This window comes from Mus pahari, chromosome 23, assembly GCF_900095145.1.
Source record: "Mus pahari chromosome 23, PAHARI_EIJ_v1.1, whole genome shotgun sequence".
In the NCBI taxonomy this organism is placed as follows: Eukaryota; Metazoa; Chordata; class Mammalia; order Rodentia; family Muridae; genus Mus; species Mus pahari.
The window spans coordinates 13,760,072-13,783,731 of NC_034612.1; the positions used below are offsets into that span (position 1 = coordinate 13,760,072).

The 23,660-nt window shown below is 45.9% G+C and overlaps 1 protein-coding gene across 1 annotated transcript in view; it reads left to right on the forward strand.

The window, feature by feature from the left end:
- The window catches only part of Kntc1 (kinetochore associated 1), a 74,043-nt gene extending 62,530 nt beyond the window's left edge, over positions 1 to 11,513 (forward strand). Inside the window, exons 55-65 of the mRNA XM_021222668.2 lie at positions 503 to 621; positions 991 to 1,126; positions 1,655 to 1,750; positions 2,265 to 2,321; positions 4,332 to 4,386; positions 4,562 to 4,625; positions 6,586 to 6,715; positions 8,401 to 8,490; positions 9,151 to 9,296; positions 9,993 to 10,083; positions 11,428 to 11,513. Of these exons, the coding sequence (XP_021078327.1) occupies positions 503 to 621; positions 991 to 1,126; positions 1,655 to 1,750; positions 2,265 to 2,321; positions 4,332 to 4,386; positions 4,562 to 4,625; positions 6,586 to 6,715; positions 8,401 to 8,490; positions 9,151 to 9,296; positions 9,993 to 10,083; positions 11,428 to 11,448 (1,005 nt within the window). The 3' untranslated portion in view covers positions 11,449 to 11,513. The remainder of the gene's footprint in view (positions 1 to 502; positions 622 to 990; positions 1,127 to 1,654; positions 1,751 to 2,264; positions 2,322 to 4,331; positions 4,387 to 4,561; positions 4,626 to 6,585; positions 6,716 to 8,400; positions 8,491 to 9,150; positions 9,297 to 9,992; positions 10,084 to 11,427) is intronic.
- The last annotated feature ends 12,147 nt before the right edge of the window (positions 11,514 to 23,660 follow it).

The following is a 23,660-nucleotide window of genomic DNA, read 5'->3' on the forward strand; positions in this document are numbered from 1 at the left end:
TTGGGAGGCAGAGGCAGGCGGATTTCTGAGTTCGAGGCCAGCCTGGTCTACAGAGTTCCAGGACAGCCAGGGCTACACAGAGAAACCCTGTCCCGAACCCACTCCCTACCCCACCCCCCCAAAAAAAGAGAAAAAAGAAAAGAAAATTAAACTTTATTGCTTAATTAATGAAAAGTATTTCAAAGGGAAATCCTCTTTGGTTTCCAGTGCTGGCTGTGGCTGGGAGCAGCTGGAGGTCGCTGCCTTGGTTCTGCCCACAGTCTTAGCCACCACTGCATTAGCACCAGCAATGCAAAGAACAAAGGGGTCTCTGGAGTTCCTTCCAGGGGTCGAGTTAGCGTTGAGCAGCTCAGCTCTGTGCTAGTTAACAGCAGAGATAACTGAGCGCAAGTAAAGTGGAAAAATAACCAAGGAAGGGATGGTTTTATTACCCAAGTTGAAGTCAGTTGCCTGGCTAAGGCTGCAATGTACAGCTTGACTCTCCAAGCCTCTTGTTTTACAGACACTGGGCATGCACCAGCTAACGTTCACCCACAAAGCACGAGCTCTTCAGTGTCTCCTCTATTTGGCTGACAAGGAAACAATAGAATCTCTCTTCAAAAAGCCCATTAAAGAAATGAAGTAAGTAGAGGTTGATGTATTGTTTTAGAAGGAAGCAAACAGATTTCATCTGCTTATATCTGAACCATAACTTTTGAGCCCCTGATTAACGTGGATGCTCACCAGTCACTGTGTAAATGCAGGCCCATGATCTTGATTGTTGATATTTAAGCAAAGGTGAGACAGGCCTGTAAGAACATCTTAGCAACATTTAGAAGCTGACCGTTTTCTTGTTCAAATGGATTTCTATCCAAGCTGCATCCTCTGAAGATACCTGCGGCCTCAATGGACATGGAACAATGAGCTAGCCCCTCGGAGCTGCAGTAGTTTTGGTTTTAGATTTAAATGTGAGCCACAAGAACGATCCTTACAAAGACCTCTGTTTTCCAGATCCTATCTGAAATGTATAACTTTCCTGGCATCATTCGAGACGTTGAATATTCCCATCACATACGAATTATTCTGCAACAGTCCCAAAGAAGGCATGACTAAGGGCTTGTGGAAAAACCACAGCCACGAGCCTATGGTATGTTGTCACTGGCCATGGCACTCCTCTCTTTACACATGACATGTGTCACCTAGTCATCCAACCCCCCAGATGCCCAGAGATCGCTTACCCCCAGAAGGTCCAATGCCCTAGACCTTTCTGTAGGTTTGCAGCCCACTATATGGAATGGTAAGGCAATATGGAAGGTCCTTACCATTCTCAGAGCACACAGGTTAGTCGTGCTTGCAAGCAAGAAGGCAGTGTCGTTTACCCTTCCAAGGCCCGCCCTAAAGGGAGAGGTTTCGTCCTCTCATGCTTAGCTGCCTTTGGGAGACTGGTCACTGATGCAGTTGGAACTGGGATAGGTATGAAGCCAGCAGGAAGGCGGGGTTATTATTATTATTAATTATTTAATTAGCTGAAAACGGGGCATTAGACATTTATAGGTTATTGTCCATATGTTTTATGAAGGTACCCTGCCTTTTTAAAAGGCTTGTTGAACTGACTTACTGACGTGTCAAAGCAATGTGATGTTATTGTTTTCTTATCTGGTGTTTTGGCTTTTAGGCAGTACGACTGGTGGCAGAGCTCTGCTTAGAATACAAAATCTATGATCTGCAGCTTTGGAATGGGCTCTTGCAGAAGCTTCTGGGCTTCAACATGGTAAGGCCTGGGTCTTCCCGATACACAACATCCTAACCTAGCTAACACCGGCTATCGATGTATATTGATGCAAACATCTGCTCTTGGGCTCCTGTCAGACTATTAGAGAAAGTCAAACTCAGAATGACCTCGAGGGGCTAGGAACGTAGCTCGGGTGGCTGCCTGACTAGCATCTTGAAGCCCAGCATCACAAAAACTGAATGTGGGGTCCAGAGTCAGTAATCCCAGCAGTCAAGGAGTAGCGGCAAGAGAATCAGATTTGAGGGGTGCTCATTTGCACATCTAGTTCAAAGCCATCCTGTTCGACATGAGACCCTGACTCAAAAAGAAAAAGAAGTTAAAAGTGTTGAACACCTGCAATCCCAGCTCTGCCCAAGAATTTAAGGCCAGCCTGGGCTGTGGCTGAGGCCCCATCTCAAAAATGGTTTTTAAAACAAGCTAATACTTTGTGTTGGCACATTGACATTTAGTACTCTGGGAGTCTTTCATTTTGGAATTTTCCTTCCTTTTACAGATTCCTTACCTGAGGAAGGTGTTATCCTGCATTTCTAGCATCCATTCGTTATGGCAGGTACGGGATTTCCCTTTAAGGTGCACATCATCGAGTTTAATCTCTGGGCTAGGTCATCTAAGGGTGCCTGTGTCGAGCCATCAGCTTCTTCCTTAGTGACATGGATGATGTAGGGTGGCGTTCTGGTAGCCTCAACTGTTGCTTTGCCTGGTCAGGGCTCTGCTTTCTGAGTTCCCCAGGCTGCGTGAGTCACCTGACACTGCTGTAGCATTTGTCACAGTGCCATTGATTCTGTTTACGTGTTGGTAGGACTGCCCCCTCACAGACCTTACTGATCTTGAAAGTTAGGGTCTTTCTCTGTTTTATCGTGCTCAGTCTCATGAGTTGTGCACCTCATAATCATCATACAGAACTAGATCATTTAGGGGCCAGTGCGATGGCTCAGTGGGAAAGGCGCTTGCCACCAAGCCTCACAACTTGAGTTCAAATCCTGGGTCTACTTGGTAGAAGGAGAGAAACAACACTGCCAGGTTGACACTCTCTTGCACATGTACATACATGTTTTCAAAAAGAAGTAGGTAATTTATTCTCAGTTTACTAGACCAGCACGAGAATAAGTAACAACAAATTCTCCTTCACTTCTCCTTCTAGACTCGCTTTCCTATTACACAAACATGGGGGGGGGGGTACCATAAGTGCATTTTATGTTCTTAAAGCAGTGTTTTAAAGTGCTATTTTTCTTCAGTTATGTGTATGTGTGTCAGGGTGTGTGCACATGAGTGCTATGCCTGAGCAGGCCAGAAAAGGGTTTGAGATCCCCTGGAACTAGTTCCAGGCACTGTGAGCCGCCTGACGTGGGGATGGGCACTGAGCTCTTGTCCCCTGCTTAGCAGCCAGAATTCATAACCATGGAGTTATGGCTTTAGCTTTAAAGGTGCTGTTTCCATGTGACAGGACCAGCTAGGTGACTGTCCAGTCTCATTGGTTACTAAGGTAACATCCTTTTCAAAGGTTCATCATTACCTGGCTTTTACTACGTTTAAGGACTTGAACAGCCATCACTATTAGCTAGTGTTAGACTGTTTTCCTCTCTTCAGAAAGAAACCTCGGAGCTGGGTCTGAGACTTGGGGTAGCATGCATGAGGCCAGTCCCCAGAACTGCCAGAAGAAGAAAAAGGTCCCCCTATCTGGCAGCCATCTTCTCCTCCTTCTTGCCCCCAGCGACTCCTCATCTTTCTATGGCGTTGTCTGTATTAACATTTCACATCAGATGGCTCACATAATGAGCTCCATGTCTGGCCACTCTCCTGTAACCTAATGCTACGTTGTATCTTTCGTTCTTCATTTCTTCTATCACCTGTAATAACAGACCATTGATTTCCGTGAGGGCTACCCTAGGATTCCAGCACCCCTCAGGTGCTCCATGGTATTTTTTTTTTCTGGTTTTTCGAGACAGGGTTTCTCTGTGTAGCCCTGACTGTTCTGGAACTCACTTTGTAGACCAGGCTGGCCTTGAACTCAGAAATCCTCTTCCATCTGCCTCCCAAGTGCTGGGATTATAGGTGTGTACCACCAGTGTCCGCCACGCTGCGATTTTTGCTCCAGTCACATATATGAAAAGGCATGCTGTTTGAATGCAACATACCCACTTCCATTTTTATTATATTTTTACCTAATTAGTGTGTGTGTGTGCGCGCGCGTACATGCGCGCGCATGTGTGCACACACATTTGTGCCATATTGTGTGAGTAGCAGTCAGAAGGGAATTTACGGGAGTCGCTTCTCAGTTCTCAGCTTCTACCATACAGGCCCCTCAGGCCAAACTCAGCTCAGCGCATCCAGCTTGGCCACCGTCACCCAGTGAGCCAGCTGGCCAGCGTATTTTAAGTCAACTCTAGATTACTCATAACACCTAACACTGTGCACTGTGTAAATAGTTGTCACACAGCAGCGTGTAGGAATCATGCTCAGTCCGGGCATGCGATTCCAGTCCCAGCATCCCATCCTGTGACTGTGAAATGGAGTGTCTAGTGTCCTAGACGTGGATTCTTCAGTGCCCGTGTCTCCACAGGTGCCCTATTTCAGCAAAGCATGGCAGCACGTGATCCAGATTCCTCTGCTCTCCGGTAAGCGAGTGTCCAGCCCTGACACCGACAGTCGCAGTTCTGCACTATAGCCCAGGCTAGCTTTTAACAGCCTCAGCCTCCCAAGGGCCGGGATTACAGGCGGCGTGGCCATGCCTGGCTGACCATGGCGTTCTGATGTTGGAGTGCTCATGCGTTTATTACCTTTTCTCTTCAGCTTCCTGTCCTTTAAGACCTGGTCAGTTAGCAGACTGCTGTGACAGTCTCATCGCCATCCTCGAGTAAGTAGATGTGTGCTCTCCTGAAGTTCCTTTCCAGTGGGCATCTCTGAGCACAGTGGTTGTGTATCCATGGTTACCTCCTAGGCTCCAGTCATGTCCTGTCCACCGCCATCTTTCATGTTCTCCTGTTTTGTTTCAACATAGAGTCTTATATAGCCCTGGCTGGCCTAGAACTTACCGTGTGCTGAGACTCTTAATCCTCCTGCCTCCACCTCTGGAGAGCTGGGATTACAGGTGTGCACCACCACACATCCCTTCAGAAACTTTCGGTTGTATTTTTTTTTAATGTATTTTCTTTTCTTTTTTATTATTATTTTCTTTATTTACATTACAAATGCTATCCTGAAAGTTCCCTAACCTCCCCCCCCCCCGCACCCCTACTCCCCTACCCACCCACTCCCACTACTTGGCCCAGGCCTTCCCTTGTGCTGGGTCATATAAAGTTTGCAAGACCAAGGGGCCTCTCTTCCCAGTGATGGCCGATTAGGCCATCTTCTGCTACATATGCAGCTAGAGACACAAGCTCGGGGGGTACTGGTAAGTTCATATTGTTGTTGCACCTACAGGGTTGCAGCCCCCTTTGTATTTTGTTTTAATAAAAGGTCTCACATAGCACAAGCAGGACTCAGAACCTATGTGCTTTAATTCTTTTAATTCCTTACCTTTAATTCTCCTGCCTCCAGTTCCCGGGGGCTGTTATTACAAGCTTGTGCCATCATGCCCGCTTCTAAGTAGTGCTTTGTGCATGCTAGGCCAGCGCTGGACCACCCGAGCTCCATTCCCAGCCCCAGAAATAGTTCTAAAGTCTCAAATTATATACCATTCTTTTTTTTTTTTTTAAATATTGTATTTATTTTATGTATGTGGGTATACTGCTACCGTCCTCAGACACACCAGAAGAGGACATTGGATCCCATTTCAGATGGTTGTGAGCCACCATGTGGTTGCTGGGAATTGAACTCAGCGTCACTGGAAGAACGGCCAGTGCTCCTAACAGCTGAGCCATCTCTCCAGCCCTCTATGCCATTCCTGAGTAGCAGGAGTTAATCGCATGCCCTCCCATCTTTGCCCATCAAAACACACTGTGCAGCCTGCCCATGAATCACTTGGTGGCTCTCACAGCCCTTGGGTCCCAAGTAAGTCTTCTAGTTTACTATCACTGGTATTTTACTGTGCCTCATTTATAGGTTAAACCTTATTACAAATGTGTATGCATAAGGAAGTAGGTTTGGGCAGAATCCACAGTTATGGGTGTCCAGTGGAAGAAGTCTTGGAATAGAGTCCGTCCAAATAAGAAAGGGGGTGACTGTTAGGCCTTTCCTTAAGGAAGTTAAGCTGCCATTTACTTTCACTAAATGCACCTATTATTTTTGCAATGCTTACTTTCCACATGTTCTGGAAAGTTCTCTCAGAAGTTTCCTCAGGAGCTGATGTTCACCGCCCTCTGAGATTGGCGCCTGATATAAGTGTAAGTTTAGGGTGCCTCTTGCTAAGTCCTGTAGCGTTGTCATGTGGACCCTGGGCAGCTACAAAGTTTGCTTGTTGTTTTTTATTGCCCCAGCACCACCCAAGACAGGGTTTCTCTGTGTAGTTCTGTCTGCCCTAGAACTGGCTGTACAGACCAAGCTGTCCTCAAACTCAGATCCTCCTCCGAGTATGGGATTAAAGGAGTGCACCACCATGCCCTGCTTGAGTGTCTGGGAATGTATCTTATGCATCTGCAGGTGTCTAGGCATAGTCTGCATGGCAGACAGCAGTCTGCGTCCTAGAAGATTCCTTTCTTTTCTATGTGGAATGCTCTCAACGGCTCTTTCCTTATTAGTATGAATGTGCTACGCACCAGCACATAGGCATTTAAAGTAATTGGCAGTGGACGGGAAACGTCTGAGGAAATGGAGAAAGGCTAATGTAGCCTAGTAAATCTGCCGAGCCATTAACTAATTCCTGCCCTGTCTCAAAGATGTCCAGTTTCAGATGACCTGGACATGATGGAAGTCGCCAAGCAGTATGTCCAGTTAGACCTTCCCGCTTTTGCTCTGACCTGCCTGACGCTCATGCCCCACTCTGAAAAAAGGCACCAGCAGATCAAGGTATCGTCTGTGTTCGTTCATCGTTCCTCTCAGGCTGCCAGGGCACACTGCATGTCCCTCAGAAGACGGCATTTTCTCTCACCAAACCCATGCAGCACTGACACCCTGTGTGGGTGAGGAGAGCTAACAGGGAAGCAACAAGACCGATTGAAGTACATCTGAGGGATATCTTTAAAACAGTTCGGCCATTATTCTGTTATCTGGGAGAAACTGATTTTCTTGGCAGAGCACAGTGACCTGAGAAAAACAGTGTTTTAGCAGCTGCTGTCCTCAAGCCGGCTGTGGCCACGGCTTTATCATCTTTAATCCCAACATTCAAGAGGTGGAGGTTGGTGGATCAATGGTTGCGTATCAAGACCTTTCTTTTTCTCACCAAAAGAAAAGAGGGGAGAGGGGGCTGTGATCAGGATATAAAGTGAATTTTTAACAAAGGAAAGAGGCAGAGTAGCCTCGTGACCCATTGGAGGCAGGATAGGGTGGCAACACAGGCTGCTGCAGGCCTCTAGCTAAAACCTGAGGGGAAGGGCTCCGAGGTTCCAGGTTGGTAATCAGATTGAGCCAGGGGAGGAGGCCTCCAAGGAGGGATTTTTGGTTTGGTTTGATTTGGTTTTAGTTTGGTTTAGTTGGTTTGGTTTGGTTTTTCTTCTTCTTTTTTATTTATTTTATTTGAGACACGGTTTCTCTCTGTAGCCCAGACTGCCCTGTCACTCTAGAGCAGGCTGGGGCTGGAGAGATGGCCCAGTGGTTCAGAGGGTTCAGTTCCCTGCAGCCACGTGGTAACAACGGTATACCAGGCTGGCCTAGAACTCAGATCCGCCTGCCTCTGCCTCCTGAGCACTAGGAGTAAAGGAGTGCACCACCACTGCCCTGCTTGAGGCAGAACTTTTAAAATAGTTCTTAGGACAAAGGCTTCAGAAATGTCTCCAGTTATTCGCCTCCCCAGGTGGGTGGGGCAGCAGTGATCTGAATAGCCAAGCATGCACGCTCCCATTGGCCGCCCGTCTCCCCATCCCATTTGCTGTCGAGGCTGTCTCCACTGGTCTTGAACTGTTTTGATGACGCAAATGCATCTCACTACTTCTCAGCTTCAGGATGTAAATACATGTTGTCACCACAGAGAAAGCCTGACAAACAGCTTCATCTTTTGCATAAGTTATATAGAAGCACATTTTTTCTCCTTATCTGGGCAATTTTTTGTCAATAGATGTATATTAGAAATGAAACCATCTTAATTTTGAAATTTTTAGGTGAACTGATGAACTTTTAGTGTGTGTGGAAATGACCCCGAAGGGAGTTACACAGCCCCAGGGACCCCCACTCTCCTTCCTTTGGTCTGTCCTTCCTCTCTCCCACCCTCATAACCACCCTTCTTTCTTGAGACCAATGTCTGGTGAACCAGGCTGGCCTCAAGATCACTGTGTAGCCAGGTGAGTGCTGTGACTGCAGGTACCCGCCACTGTGCCCAGCTTCTTAAGTCTGAGGCCAGGACATGGGGCTCAGTGCGTGCTGGGCAGACACTCTACCAAGTGGGTCATGCCCAGCTCCCAAATTTAAAAATCTTAAAAGAATTTCTAAAAGTCTCCCAGACTTAACAGCATAGCAATTACTATAACGCTCTTAAAGTAGGTTTTAATTATAATTACTATAATGCTCTTTAAAGTAGGTTTTAATTTTTATTTTCCTAGAATTTTCTGAATTCCTGTGATGCTCGAGTCATTTTACAGCAGTTAGAAGAACATATGAACACTGGCCAGCTAACAGGGTTTTCACATCAGGTAAGGACAATTCCACTTCACTTTTGCTCTGTCTGATCACAGAAGGTAATTCTTATCCCCACAAATAATAGTCTTTCACTCTTAATTAAAAGCTTGGGGTTTTTCGTTTGTTTGTTTGTTTTTTGTTTTTCGAGACAGGGTTTCTCTGTATAGCCCTGGCTGCTCTGGAACTCACTCTGTAGACCAGGCTGGCTTCGAACTCAGAAATCCACCTGCCTCTGCCTCCCAAGTGCTGGGATTAAAGGTGTGCGCCACCACGCCCGGCTAAAAGCTTAGTTTTTTTAATAGTCAGGTACTGGCTGGGGATGTGACTTAGCGGTACAGCACTCCCTAACGTACTCAAGAACCTGGATTCAGTCCGTAGCATCACATGAAGATATAAAAGACAGGTGGGTCCCCTGGCTGTCTTGTTTACTGTTGTGCCCACAGGAGAATTGTACCCATAAATACCGGTACTTAAATCCTTGTCCCCATTAAAAATAAAACCTGGGTGCACAACAACAGTCGGTTTCTATTTGTATGCTGCTAGGCCACGCCCTTTCTCCCCGTGGCCTAATCCCAGCACTCCAGTCATTCAGTGTCTGACTGGCAGAAATCTGTTTCGGCCAAAGGCTTACAATTGAACACATTTTTAATATAATGGTAACTGTCATTCTATAGGTTAGAAGTCTGGTTCTGAATCATGTTGTAAATAAGAAGGAATTTGGGATTTTGGCAAAGACAAAGTATTTTCAGTTGTTGAAATGCCACGTGATAAATACCGGCAACGTCACTGACTTGGTAAACTATTTGGCAAATGACTTCAGGTGAGTTAATAATCAATTTACTGTAGCACTTCCCTAAAACGTATCTTCATTCTGCAGAGAGACAGCCATTATAAAGCTGTGTGGCCACAGCCGCCTATTGAGCTGTAGTGTTCCTACACATTCCCTGGAGCTCAGGCTCCTGCAGCTTGGAACACAAATCCGTCATCCAGTAATTAAAGAAGCTGCCTGGATCCTCAAAATAGGTGTCTCCTAGCCCCGCTCTGAACCCTAAATTACAACTCGACTCCTTAGACGCTGCTTGGAGCACTGCTTGCTAGAGTTACATAACACGTGGCTCTGCTAAGCTTGGCTAGCTGACTCTACACCCACAAGAGAAGGTACAGTGAGCTGCCTGGGCTGGAGCCACGACTGCATATGGGAAGGAGGAAGAGTACCAGCTGACACTGGAAGGGGACATGTAGTCAGAGGCTCTGTGCTCCGGGTGGCCACTCTGGGCTGCACTGTCTCCTCCACACACCACGATTCTAGCTGTTTGTTCATCCCCAGACCCATGAGTACATTGTCCTCTATGAGTGAGTGATACTTTTAGTTACAGTTGAACTGTACACTAGACTCAGTGTGAAGAACAACACTGCTTGTATGCTTTGACATCGGTCTACACTGTCAACAGTCATCCCCACAGGAAGCTCCAGCCAGGGTCTCCTCACGCCTGCCTTGTTCTTTGTGGTTCCACAGTGTAGATGAAGCATCAGCATTGATAACTGAGTATTCAAAGCATTGTGGGAAGCCTGTGCCAGTAGATGCAGCTCCCTGTGAGATCTTGCAGGTAAGCCAGCTGATAACTGCCTCGGGTCACACCTGAGACCATTTAGATACATTTGTTTATTATGTATGTATATGAGTACACTGTAGGTGTTCACAGACACACCAGAAGAGATCCCATTACAGATGGTTGTAAGCCACCAACACACACACATCAGATCCCATTACAAATGGTTGTGAGCCACCATGTGGTTCCTGGGAATTGAACTCAGGACCTCTGGAAGAGTAGTCAGTGCTCTTAACCACTGAGCCATCTCTCCAGCCCCGTTTTTGTTTTTGTTTTTTATTTTTTATTTTTATTTTTTTACATGTAAGACCAGGTCTTACATGTAGCTCTGGTTGTCATGAGCTCACTATGTGGTCCAAGCAGGCCTGGAACTCACTGAGATCCACTTGCCCCTGCCTCCTGTGCACATAGTTTTCTGTGCTCCCTTTGGTTCGCTGATACCAGCACCCCCATAAGCATGAGCAGTGAGTCAATTGTACTAGGATATTAGAGCCACCATGATGTCACTAAAGGCCACAGGCTAAGTGACCTGCCTGAATCATTTGCTGCTTAATGGCCCAGCTGTGACTGGAACCCCAGGGCCTCTTGGCATGCCGCAGTGCCCCTGTATTTAGTTACTGACCATCAAGAACGAGCTGTGCTCATGGCAGTCAGCTGTGTTCTGTGACTGTGTTGGTTAGACATTGTAGTGACAAATACTATGGAGCAAAGGCTTGTTTCCTACAGGGCTACTGGCTCCTCAGCCTGTGACAAGACAATGTGACTGAGGTCACCAGGCTGCTGGTCAGGGGCAGGAAACTCCTGTCTAGGCACAGCCTTAGCAAGCTCTAACCCAGCCCAGCTCTAGATGGCACCACCTCCCAAGGGTACCAGCAAAGGGTAGTGCCACCAGGTGGAGATCAGTGACACCCATGCTAACAACCGTGACAACACAGTATTATATTGACTTTACAAAATGGAGAGTCTTGAGACAACTTTGTAACCCATAAAGTTTGTTTCTCTCTAGTTGTGCCTGTCACACTCGAGGCGCTTGTGTATATGTGTTCTAACCCTGTGGCTGAGCCTTGTGCTCTGTATCTTGTCTAACAATTCCTCGTTTTAAAAACTGAAGTGGGGCTGGGAAGAAGGCTTAGCAGGGAGGAGCAGCTGCTGCCAGGCCTGATTGTGTGAGCTTGATCCCCAAGACCCACGGGTGGAAGGGGAGAGCTGTCCACAAGGCTGTCCTGCTCCCATGCTCCCATGCACGCACCGCGTGCGTGCATACACACACAATGTAACTGTAACGATGGTGACAATGGAGCCAACACTCATGAGTTATACTTCTGTTTTTCCCCCATTTAGACATTTCTTGCTGCATCGTAGTAAAACAAACAAGTTTTCAAACCAAGAGGAAGTCTGGAGTCTGCCGCTAATTAATCCTATTTATTGCTGCTTTTCAAATTGTGCAATCTCTATTTCATTATCCTGCAAGGAATAAATAAGACATTCAATATTGACCTCACTGACCTGAGTGTCTCACATGATGAATTAATAAACATTTTGATGTTGTTTTCTTGTGTAATTTGTAGGGGGTTTGTTTTGGAGTTTTGGGTGGTGATAGGGGTGCAGGGGTGGTTTGGTTTTTGATTGTTTAGTTGGTTGGTTGGTTTGAGATGGAATTCTCTGTGTAGCCCTGGCTGTCCTGGAACTTTCTCTGTAGACCAGGCTGGCCTTGAACTCAGACATGTCCCTGCCTTGGTCTCCAGGTGCTGGGATTAAAAGTGAATACCACCACTGCCCGCCCCCTCATGTAATTTGTAGTCCCAGGGGATTTTTGCACTATACATGAAAGAAACAAAATGTAAACATAGTTCATTTTCAGGGGCCAGAGAGGAATCTCCAGCAGTTAAGAACACGGAAGGCAGGGCTGTAGAGATGGCTCAGTGGTTAAGAGCACTGACCTGATCCTGAGTTCAATTCCCAGCAACCACATGGTGGCTCACAACCATCTGTAATGGGATCTACTGCCCTCTTCAGGTGTGTCTGAAGACAGCTACAGTGTACTCATAAACATTAAATAATTCCAAAAAAGAGAGACAGAGAGACATCACCAAAGGCTTCCAGAAAACCTAGCTCAGGTCCCAGCACCCATCTGGGAGCTCACAACGTTAAAATCCAGTTCCTACAATCCTGATGTTCTCTTCTGGCTCCTTGGGTACCACGCATGTGCATGGTTCATATATATACACATACACATGCAGGCAAAACACTAGTACAGTTAAAATAAAAATAATCTCCCCTTCCCTCTTGAAAAATAACCCTATGTTTAACTTCCTATTTCCTCCATGTGTAAAGATCCGACTTGGTTTGGGGTGATGGCTCCCTTGGTAAAGTCCTTGCCGTGCAAGCATAAGGGACTGAATTCAGATCCCAGCACCCACATTAGAAGCCCAGCACTGTGGTTTATGCTCATTATAGAAGGATCCTGAGGATTCCTAGTCAGCCATTCTAGGAAATGGCATTCTCCAGGCTCAGGGAGGGATACTGTGCCAAAACTTTAGATGGAGAACAATTGAATACGACACCGCAGGTCAAGCCATCATACAAGTCTTTGTGCACACACATACACAGGAACATGCACACGCGCTTGTCGGCACTATTGAGCTATTTTTATTATGTTCTTATACCTCTCACTCTCCTTTCCAACCTTCATTCCACCCCGATCTCTCCCAACCCCCAACCCTAGGTAGGAAGATGAGAGGGGCAAAGACCTCTTTAGACTACTTCCTGCTGATTAGGGGAGCTGAGTTCCTTGGGGCAAGTCCAATCTATGTTGCCATGGTTTCTCCAACTTCTATTCATCTCTTTGCGAATTATCCCTCGACAAACCACAACAGCAACCATCTGCAGCTGGCAAAGATCACGCCCCTGCTAGTGCATGAGGTAGGTCATAATCACCTGCTGTGGAGCCCTCGCATCCCACACCTGGGACTAAAACAAAAACACATTCACACAACATAACTGGGCTTTTAAAGAAACCAGAATTCTCACCACACATGGTAGTAAATTAACTCCAGCTCCTTAAGATTATTCTCAGTATTTTATATAATTTTAGTCTTTGATTACATCCATACAAAAAGATGGAAGGCACCGATGTGCTAGGCAGGAAAAGGGTTGAATGCCAGGGATTGCCTACAAGGCTTTAAAGGAGCAAAAGCATGGGCTGGAGAGACGGCTCAGCGATTGAGCATTCCCAGATGAGGGTCTGTACCACTGCCTGGGAAGGTGTCCACATAGATGCTTGGCTATCTAGAGGTTGGGGTCAAGCTTCCTGACACAGGGAAACTTACTGAAATAGGAGACTGCCTCTGATACAGAATGGCACCTGTCCATTCCGGCCCTACGGTGTCTCCAGCGCCTGTCATCCTTTTCAAGATGCAACTGCTTGCATGCAGGTTGCTGCCCACTTACATGTGGACCAGTGTCCAGAGTCATTCCTGAAGTGGCTGTCCCCTTTGGGGACTCTTAGGTCTGTGTTTCAAAGCAACATAGTGATGACTTTCAGGATAAATAAAAGACTTCTTACAAGTATTTGAAAATGTATATAGAAAAATAACATTAAAGAGTTACATAACAGTGGGCTGGTGAGAGTGTCACTGTGTAGCCCAGGTTGCCAGGAACTCAATGTTTAGACAGTGTTGCCCTTATACTCACAAAGATCCGCTTGCCTCTGCCTCTGAAATGCTGGGAGTAAAGGCGTACACCAACAAACCTGGCCAATAAAGTTATTTTTAAAAAATGGACTTTTTTTTTTAACTTGACTTTAGACACGTTACCTGGCTATGTAGCTTGATATGGCTTCAACCTTATGGTTTTCCTGCCTCCCATACCCATGGTAAAGTTACTTTTTAAAACATTAGGACAGAGCTGGTGAGTTTGCTAAGCAGATAAAGGCAGCTGCCACCAAACCCGATTACCTGAGTTTAACCCCCAGGAGCCACAGGATAGGAGAGAAGTTCAGGGTCATCTTTGACTATGTTAGGAGATCTAGGGTACATGAGACTATCTAGAAAGTAAGATGAACATTGTTTTTAGCTGAGCATGGAGCTCGTGCCCTTAGTCCAAATATCTGGGAGATAGAAGCAGAAGGATCCTTTAAATGTGTGTGTGTGTGTGTGTGTGTGTGTGTGTATGCCTCCAAGAACATAGCCCTGTAATAAGAGTTCCTATCTACCATGTTCCAGGATTTGGAATCAATTTCTAGTTGGTCTCCAGGTTGTATTTTTTTACCCTCTAAATTTACCTCAAAAACAAAAGTCAGGTGGAACTCGAGTTCTGGGAAATAGGATATACATACTCTGTGCTCTTCCTCTAAGTCCAACTATAAGCTCTACAGATGAAACAGAACCAGAGAAATACAGCTGGCCAAGGACCTCAGCTCGTGGTCCACTACACATTTATTGGTGGTATCTTGCTATGTGGCCCTGGTTTTCTTTACAGACACCAATGAACGTTGCTAGGGAAAGTCCCAATGAAAGTATACTCCCCGCAGCCAAGCAAGATGCCTGTGATTGGCCAGGCACCCGCAGAAGCACCCCAACACAATATCTGACTGTATACAACCTTCCATCACATGTTAGTAAAACTGAAAATCTGTGAGTGACGTTGTCTGGAAGGCTATAGGAGAATCTGGCTGCTCTGAGAGAAATGTTTCTGCCTGTTCAATGTTAGTATCAACTTCCTGTGAAGAATGTTCATGTAGCTGGGTGTGGTGGCACACGCCTTTAATCCCAGCACTCGGGAGGCAGAGGCAGGCGGATTTCTGAGTTCGAGGCCAGCCTGGTCTACAGAGTGAGTTCCAGGACAGCCAGGGCTACACAGAGAAACCCTGTCTTGAAAAAAAAAAGATACAGATACATGTTTTTATATATAGATACATATATTTCGTATCATATGTTTATGTATATTTCACCAGAGAAAAAATAGCAGCCAAGCATTTTTTATGGTTTAAGCATGTGTGTGTGTGTGTGTGTGTGTGTGTGTGTGTGTGTGTGTGTATGCATACACACGCATGTGGGTGCAAATGTCCTTGGAGGCCAGAGAAGAGTATTGGATCCTTTGGAACTGGAGTCAAAAGTGGTTGTGAGCCATGTGGCTTCTGAGAATTAAATCTGTACTTAGCTCTTAACTGCTGAGCCATCTCCCCAGCCCCTACTATAAACCATCGTTTTGTTTTGGAGACAGTTTCTCTAGGATAGCCTTCGAACTCAGAGAGCCACCTACCTCTGCCTAAGTACCAGGATTAAAGGCATTCACTAACGTACCACACTATAAGCCTTTGAAAAATACAAGATTTTAGTCTTTCTTATTTACAGGAAGGGTCTTCTTCTGTTACTCAGGCAGGTCACGACCTTCCTGTGGTTTCCAGGCATGACCCGTAAGAGTCTCAAGGGTTGGGGTTACAGGCATGCTCCGCTGGGCACAGTTCAAGGTATTGTTTTCGATCACTGCCTGTTCTGTTGCTAGTACTGTAAAGAGACCGCAGGCTTGAGAGCCAGGCACGCTCAGGTTACACAGCTGCTTCCAACTATATATATAGCCATATTAGCTAAGACTGGCTTGTTCAGGAGTCCTGAGTACATTCTCATATCCATAATGTAAGATAACATAGCTCCTCTGTGGGCTGGGAGGAAAAGTGATGTGGGATATTGTCCTCCGTGTAACACACCCCAGTATCCCTATATCCTCCACTACTGAGTGTCCACTCAACAGTTAGATGGAGGACAAGATACAGTCTCATGGGTGTAAGCTGACGTCAGCTTGCTATGTAACAAATGATAGTGAACGTCTGTTCCTCTTACCTGTACTTGCAAGACCTGGATTTACCCACAGGCCCTACTGTGCCCGACTATTTAGATTGCACTAATAGTGTTCTGATTATATAAAATTTAACTGGGGCTGGCTTACAGGTTCCAAGGTTCAGTCTAGTATCAAGGTGGGAACATGGCAGCATCCAGGCAGGCATGGTGCAGGAGGAGCTGAGAGTTCTATATCTTTTTTTTTAAGATTTATTTATTTTCTTACATATGTGAGTTCACTATAGCTGTACAGATGGCTGTGAGCCTTCATGTGGTTGTTGGGAATTGAATTTTTAGGACTTCTGCTCGGTCCGGTCAACTCTGCTCGCTCAGGCCCAAAGATTGATTTATTATTATATATAGTACACTGTAGCTCTCTTCTGACCCATCAGAAAATCTTACTATGGGTGGTAGTGAGCCACCATGTGGTTGCTGGGATTTGAACTCTGGACCTTCAGAAGAGCAGTCAGTGCTCTCACCCGCTGAGCCATCTCTCCAGTCCAAGAGTTCTGTATCTTCATCTGAAGGCTGCTAGCAGAATACTCCTGCTTTTTTTTTTTTTTCTTTGCTTTTTTTTTTTTTTTTTTTAGGTTTTTCGAGACAGGGTTTCTCTGTGTAGCCCTGGCTGTCCTGGAACTGCCTTGTTTTTTAAATGCTAGCCTGGCATGGTATAGTGCAGTCCTTTAATCCCAACACTGAGGTGGCAGAGGCAGGCAGGTCTCTGTGACTTCTGTGCCATCCAACACTATATACTGAGACCCTGACTTAACTGCTTCCTCCAAAAATATTTATATTTAATTATATGTGCGTGTGTGCCTGTGCCCACAGACATGCGTGAATACGGGTCTCAGCAGAAGACAACATCAGATCCCCTGAAGACAGAACTACAAGCGGTTGGAAGCTGCCTTATGTGGGTGCTAGGAGTCTATCTCTGACCCTCTGTAAGAGGTCTCCTTCCAGCTCTCACTAATATTCTTTTTACAAATTCCCATATTTAGATTCATTGCCATAGGATACATTCCCAGGGCCGGTGCTTGTTACAAAACGTGAGTTACCTGAAATTAATTCCTAGGGCTTACATGAGTTGTCCTCTGACCCCCACATCCATGCTGTGACACACATGTGCCCCAACACACCTGTACCCTACATACACACACACACACACATACACACACATGCACACTACGTTTTTTAAAGATACATTCCCAGAAACAAGATGTACTAGATGCTACCCACCTATACTGCGTATTACTGAACTACACATATGCATTTCAAAAGGTCTTAATGTCCTTGCTTGCTAGCAAAGGTGGGAATGTCTTTGCTCTATTGTCCCCAATACTGAGCAATCCCCTCTCTAAAAACCATCTTAATCTCGTAGGTGAACATAGTGCCACGTTATTCACATTTGTACTTCTTGAATATTGGTGACCTGGCTGGGATGTGGCACCGCTGCTAAGGTACTTGCTAGTCTGTGCAGATCCCTGAGTTCAATCCCAGCCTTGCAGAATTCAGAAACTGAGCATGTTGGTCCATGCCTGTAATCCCAGCACTTGGGCAGTGGAGACAGGAGGATCAGGAAATCATGTTTGAGGTTTGTGTGGACTACATGAGTCCCTGCCTCAAATATGTGTATGTACACACACACACACACACACGCATGGACACACGTGGTGAGAAGGCTCAGCAGATAAAAAAACACTTACCAACAAGTCTAATGACCTGAGTTGGCGCCCCAGGTCTGGGAAGAGAGAACCAACCACCCCTACAAGCTGACCTCTGCCCTCCACACGTGCTCCTCCTCCTAAATATATCAATGAATTTCATTTTAAAAATCTATATTTAGGTATCTGTGATTGCATTCCCACCAGGCATAAGGCGGAAACCACAAGTGTGCTGTTGTGTACTTGATTACAAACGCACAAGCCCTACAAGGAATCACAGGGTGGCACTAGAACTTCACAAATGGAAATGAGGCTGCTGGCTTTGCTGAACCTGAAGCCCAGCCAGTAGGCGCTGGTTCCCAATCTTCACTCCGGTTCCCCTGGGCAGGATAGAATTCTCGTGGGATGGAAGGTTTGCCAGAGAGGTCTTGGTTGAGAACCCAGACACACGGTTCCAGGAGCTTTATTGCTGTGTTAATTATAACTTGACTAGATGTGGTTGTTTTTGCGATCCCATGTGGATCCTATACAGTCATGGCTCTGCTATTTCCTGTGGATATTGTAACCTAAGCCAGACCCTGTCACTGCCTGCCTCAGGGCAGTTCACCTACCATAAAACCCGTGGTGCCAGCTCTGGAACACCAGCATCTGTTCAAACTGGAACTGGGAACTTCTCAGGAAGGTGAACTGCAGAAAGCCTCTTGTTTCATAGAGCTACAACAATAATAAATAATAATTAATTTTAAATGCACCCACCTGAGGATGATGGTGCATACCTGGAATCCTAGCATTCCGATGGCAGAGGCAGGAGGATCTGAACTGAAGGCCAACCAGAACTACACAGCAAGTTTCAGACAAGCGGAGACTGCAGAGTGAGACTCGATTTCAGGAAACCAAGAGTCAGCAGGGTGGCTCAGTGACCAAGTGTCCTTCCCTGTGACCCTGTGACCCTGTGAGCCTGTGACCCTGAGTTCAGTCCTCAGGACCCACATTGCTGGAAGGAAAGAACCAACCTCTGCAGATTGTCCTCTGACCTCCACATTATCCTCTGGTGTGTGTGCATGCACGCATGTGTGCGTGATTGCTCACAAATGCACAAGCGTGCACAAACACACACACACACACACATATACACACACAAAATATATTTTAAAGCCTTAAATAACAATATATAAATACATAAAGGCACACCTTATAAATGGTCAGTTTTTTTCTACTTTTGTTGTCAAGAATAAAAAGAATTTACTTACTCTTTTAAAACTCCAAATAGTTCAGAGACCCCTACCCCCCAAAATACCACAGGCTATCACCACCATTGTTGGTTGTCCACCAGAGCTTGATGGTAAAACACTATCGCTAAAGACACCATACACTCTGGCCACAGGACATGGAGAAATCAAGCTGGTGCTAAATAGGACGCTTCCTTCCGGCTGGTGACCTTCTGTAGAACTAAAAGGTGCCATAAAGGTTCGAGTTATATAGGAGATGTCATCAGTAGTTTTACCCAGCTATGAACACCATGGGCTACTCCAATAACCTGTCTGTCAAGAGAGTCCCATGTGTGCCACAGTGGCGCGATTGTCATGGGGGCAAACAACCAATCACCTTATTCTTAAATTTGAGGCCTGATCCGCGAGAGAAAACACATACCTGGTTCTGTGATACTGACCAGGAACCCCACGACTGACGAACACACCCGGAGTGAACCTGTCTCAGGTAGGGTTTTACTGCTGTCAACAGACACCATGACTGAGGCAACACATAAAAGAAAACAACCCTTAAGTGGGGCTGGCTTACAGGTGCAGAGGTTCACTCGATTATCATCATAGCAGGAAACACCGCAGTCTCCTCCAGGCAGGTATGGCGAGCTGGAAGAGCTGAGAATTCTACTTCTGCATCCAAAGGAAGCCAAGAGCAAATTGCCCTCGGGCAGCTAGGAGGAGCATCTCAAATCAGAACCCCACAGTGACTACTGCCTCCAACGAGGCCACACCTCCTTCAAGAAGGCCACACCTCCTTCGAGAAGGCCACACCCACCCCAAGAAGGCCACACCCACTCCAAGAAGGCCACACCTCCTAATAGTGCTCTGTCCTGGGCCAAGCATGTTCAAACCATCACAGAACCTATGAATATTATTCTACTAAATGGACACAGTATTAATCTGTATCTATATGGATAGACTTGCACATCTCTTAGGCCCCATTAGTTTCTTCGTTAACTCAAAGGGCTCAGGAACCGTTATAGATGAGGAGATAGAAAGAACGTAAGAGCCAGAGGGATGGGAGGAGGGGAGCAAAGCAGAGTCTTCGAGACCCATCAGGACTGCCACAGTTAAGAACTCACAGACGAGGGGCTGGGGAGATGGCTCAGCGGGTAAGAGCATCTGACTGCTCTTCCAAAGGTGCAGAGTTCAAATCCCAGCAACCACATTGTGGCTCACAACCATCCTTAACAAGATCTGACACCCTCAGTGTACTTACATATAGTAAATAAATTTTAATTCGAGGCCAGCCAGGTCTACAGAGTGAGTTCCAGGACAGCCAGAGTTACACAGAGAAACCCTGTCTCGAAATCCAAAAAAAAATAAAAAATAAAAAATAAATAAATAAATTCAATTCCTAACAACTACATGAAGGCTCACAACCATCTACAGTGTACTCATATACATAAAATAAATAAATCTTTTTTTTTAAATAAGGTGTTTCTCCTCAATGGACTTCACTGTCTATGCTTCATAAATTGTATTCCTATGTTATGACCTGCTTCTGCATCGTGTGTGTGTGTGTGTGTGTGTGTGTGTGTGTGTTGTGCTAGGGGTGAAATCGGGACCTCCTGATACTCTACGTCACCAAGTAACACCCATAGCCCCATTTGTTTGGTTTCTTTCCTTAATTTAATTTTTCAAGACTTACTGATTTTTATTTTATGCATTTGAATGTAGTTCATGTGTAGTTTGCATTTCACCTGCGTGTGGTCTCCACTGATGCAAGAAGAGGGCATAAGATCCTCTGGAACTCATGAGGGTTCTGGGAACTGAACCCAGGTCTTCAGTAAGAATCGCAAGCCCTCTTAACCCTTGAGGCCATGTCTCCAGTCCATTACTTTTCATTTATGAATATGTATGTTTATTTATGTGAGTGTGTGCAGGTGCCCATAGAGGCCAGGAGAGGGCGTCAGATCGCTAGGTTGTGAGAACCAACCATGAGGGCTAGGGACTGAACTTGGGTAGTCTGTAAGAGCAATTTGTACACTTTTTGTTTTGTTTTGTTTTGTTTGTTTGTTTTTTCGAGACAGGGTTTCTCTGTGTAGCCCTGGCTGTCCTGGAACTCACTCTGTAGTCCAGGCTGGCCTCGAACTCAGAAATCCACCTGCCTCTGCCTCCCAAGTGCTGGGATTAAAGGCATGCGCCACCACCACCCTGCACTCTTTGTTTGTTTGTTTGTTTGTTTGTTTTTTCGAGACAGGGTTTCTCTGTGTAGCCCTAGCTGTCCTGGAACTCACTCTGTCGACCAGCCTGCCTCTGCCTCCCAATTTGTACTCTTAAAGGCTAAGATCTCTCCAACTCCATTTACATAGTTTTTGATGGATTACTATATATTTTTTTAATTTTTTGAAAAATATTTTATGTGTATGGGTGTTGTGCCTATGTGTATGTTTGTATACCATATCTGTGCCTGGTGCCTGTAGAGGCCAGAAGAAGGCATTGTGTCAGAACATGGTCCAAGACTGGAGTTGTCCAAGGAGAATTCTGAGTGCCTGAGAGAAAACAAGAGGCTTATGACTTCACTGTCTTCCAAATAGAAGTTTTCTTGAGATGTATTTTTGTGCCTCTTCCAGATGTAACAGGAACAAGCTTACTTCAGATTATTTTTGATTGCTTGCTAATGCTATTCAATTGAATTTTTTATTTGTTCTGTTTGAGACAGGGTTTCTCTGTGTAGCCCTGACTGTCTTACAACTCACACTGTAGACCAGGCTGGCCTTGGAACTCACAGAGACCTGCCTGCCTCTGCCTCCTGAGTGCTTACATTAAGGGCAGGTGTCATTACCACCAAGTTCAATTAAACGTTTAAGCTATCCTTTCTATGCCTCTGTGGAAAAACGTGTTTGCCATGTGCAGTTTGTCCTTGTGATTGTACACAGCTTGAACTCACGAGGACCAGAGTGTAAACTGTCTGACGACCTGAAGAAGCATCACTGTGGCGGGAGACTTTAGTCTGCTCATTTAGCGACTCCCGCCTCCGAAACTTTATTTAGGGATGTAAGCGCGTGTGGTGGTTGGAATCGAACCTAGGTCCTCTCCAAAAGCAACAGATGTCCCTAACCGCTGAGCTACCATCTCTCCAGCCCCGTGGTGGATTGTTTGAGTAAGAGAGTCGGCCTATTTGAAAGCCCACAGAGAGTTGCCCCACTGACACAAGACACTGATAGTTCACACAGGAGTTTACGAGAGTTTAGTGACCTGTCACGATTTGAGATCAGGCGCCCTCACATGAGAAGCTGCTGCACACACTCGGGCATGTCCTATTTTCTATGACTCTCCCTTCTGGAAGCCACACCCGAGCTTCTTTCTTCCTGGTGCCTCTCCTAGTCTGAACCCTTGTGCTTAAGCTTAGATTAAAATCTCCTGGGCTTCTGAGATGCGCAGCAGACAACAGAGCTCAGACTGACAGCCTGAGTCCAAACACCGAGACCCATGTGGTAGGAGATAACCGACTCCCACAAATTGTCCTCAGCCCCCCCCATGTGCCTGTCATACAATGTGCACGGTAGCGCGTGTGCGCACGCACGCAAGTGCACACACACACACACACACACACAAAGTAAGTAAATAAACGTAATCTAAAAAACGTAGAACTAATGAGGCTTTTCACCACGTATGAAGCAACAGCGCATCCTTTGTATTGGAAGAGATGACACGGGGAGGAAAGGGAAGGAAGTGGGTGGTATTACTTCAAAAACAAGGCTTGTTGACTAATTTTTGCCAGTGTCCCTGTATCTAGGCTTCATTAGCATTTTAAGTCCAAAAATGGTGACATAACGCGTAGCACATACTATATTTTATACCTCCGAAAAAGAGAAGTGGTAATTTACAAAATTCCCCCGGCTACTTTTGGTCCCATGATGTCACGTGCCTACCCTTGGTGCCGTGGTCATACGGAAGCCATATGTCTAGGAAAAGTTGCATCATCAAACCCTGGGAACTGGTAGAGTGGGGTGTCTTCCTCTGTGTCAGTGCCCTGTGACCATGTTATATACAAATGACCATTCTATGGTTATACATTTATTATGTAAAAAGAATACCAACTGTGCGCACTGGGCTGCTGTGTCTCAGTGGTAGCCTGTTTGCATAGCATATATGAGGCCAGGGGTTCGGTCCCCAGCACTACCAGGAACGAAAGATTTCTGCAGTGTAGTCTCTTAGTAGAAGGCTCTTTTCTTAGGAAGCCATTTTCTTGTGTCTCAGTTGAGGTTCCTGGTGACATTTTTTTCTCATTTATGTTTCACTCAGAGGCCTGCAGGGCACGGGGAGTGTCCCTGATAGGATAAAATAAGAATGTGTATGATAAAGGTTGTAAGATAATGAAAAAGAGGCCGGGCCCAGGGTGGCACAGGCCTTTAGTCCCGGCACCTGGGAGGCAGAGGCAGGTGGATCTCTGTGAGTTCAGGGCTTACGTCACCGAGGCTGGCTATGAGTGTTTATAGGCTTGCCCTACATCAGCGGGCTGATTCCAACTCTACGTTTGCCATGGAAGGGTTGCTTTCTCAGCCATGCGTGCCAACATGGCTACCACCATGTCTGTCATGTGTCACCATGCCTGTCACGGGCCACCATGCCTGGTGCCTGCCCTATGCCTTCCTCACATGATAGATTCTTATTCTTCTGGAACTGTAAGTTACAATGAACTTTCTTTTGTAAGTTGCTTTTATGCGTGGTGGTTTATGTATTTATTTATTTATTCACTTTACATCCCAGTGTCAGCCCCCTGAACTCTCGGTGTTTTATTGCAGCAGCAAAAAGTAATTAATACACTTTGCCTCAAAAAAGAAAAGACAGCCGGGCGTGGTGGCGCA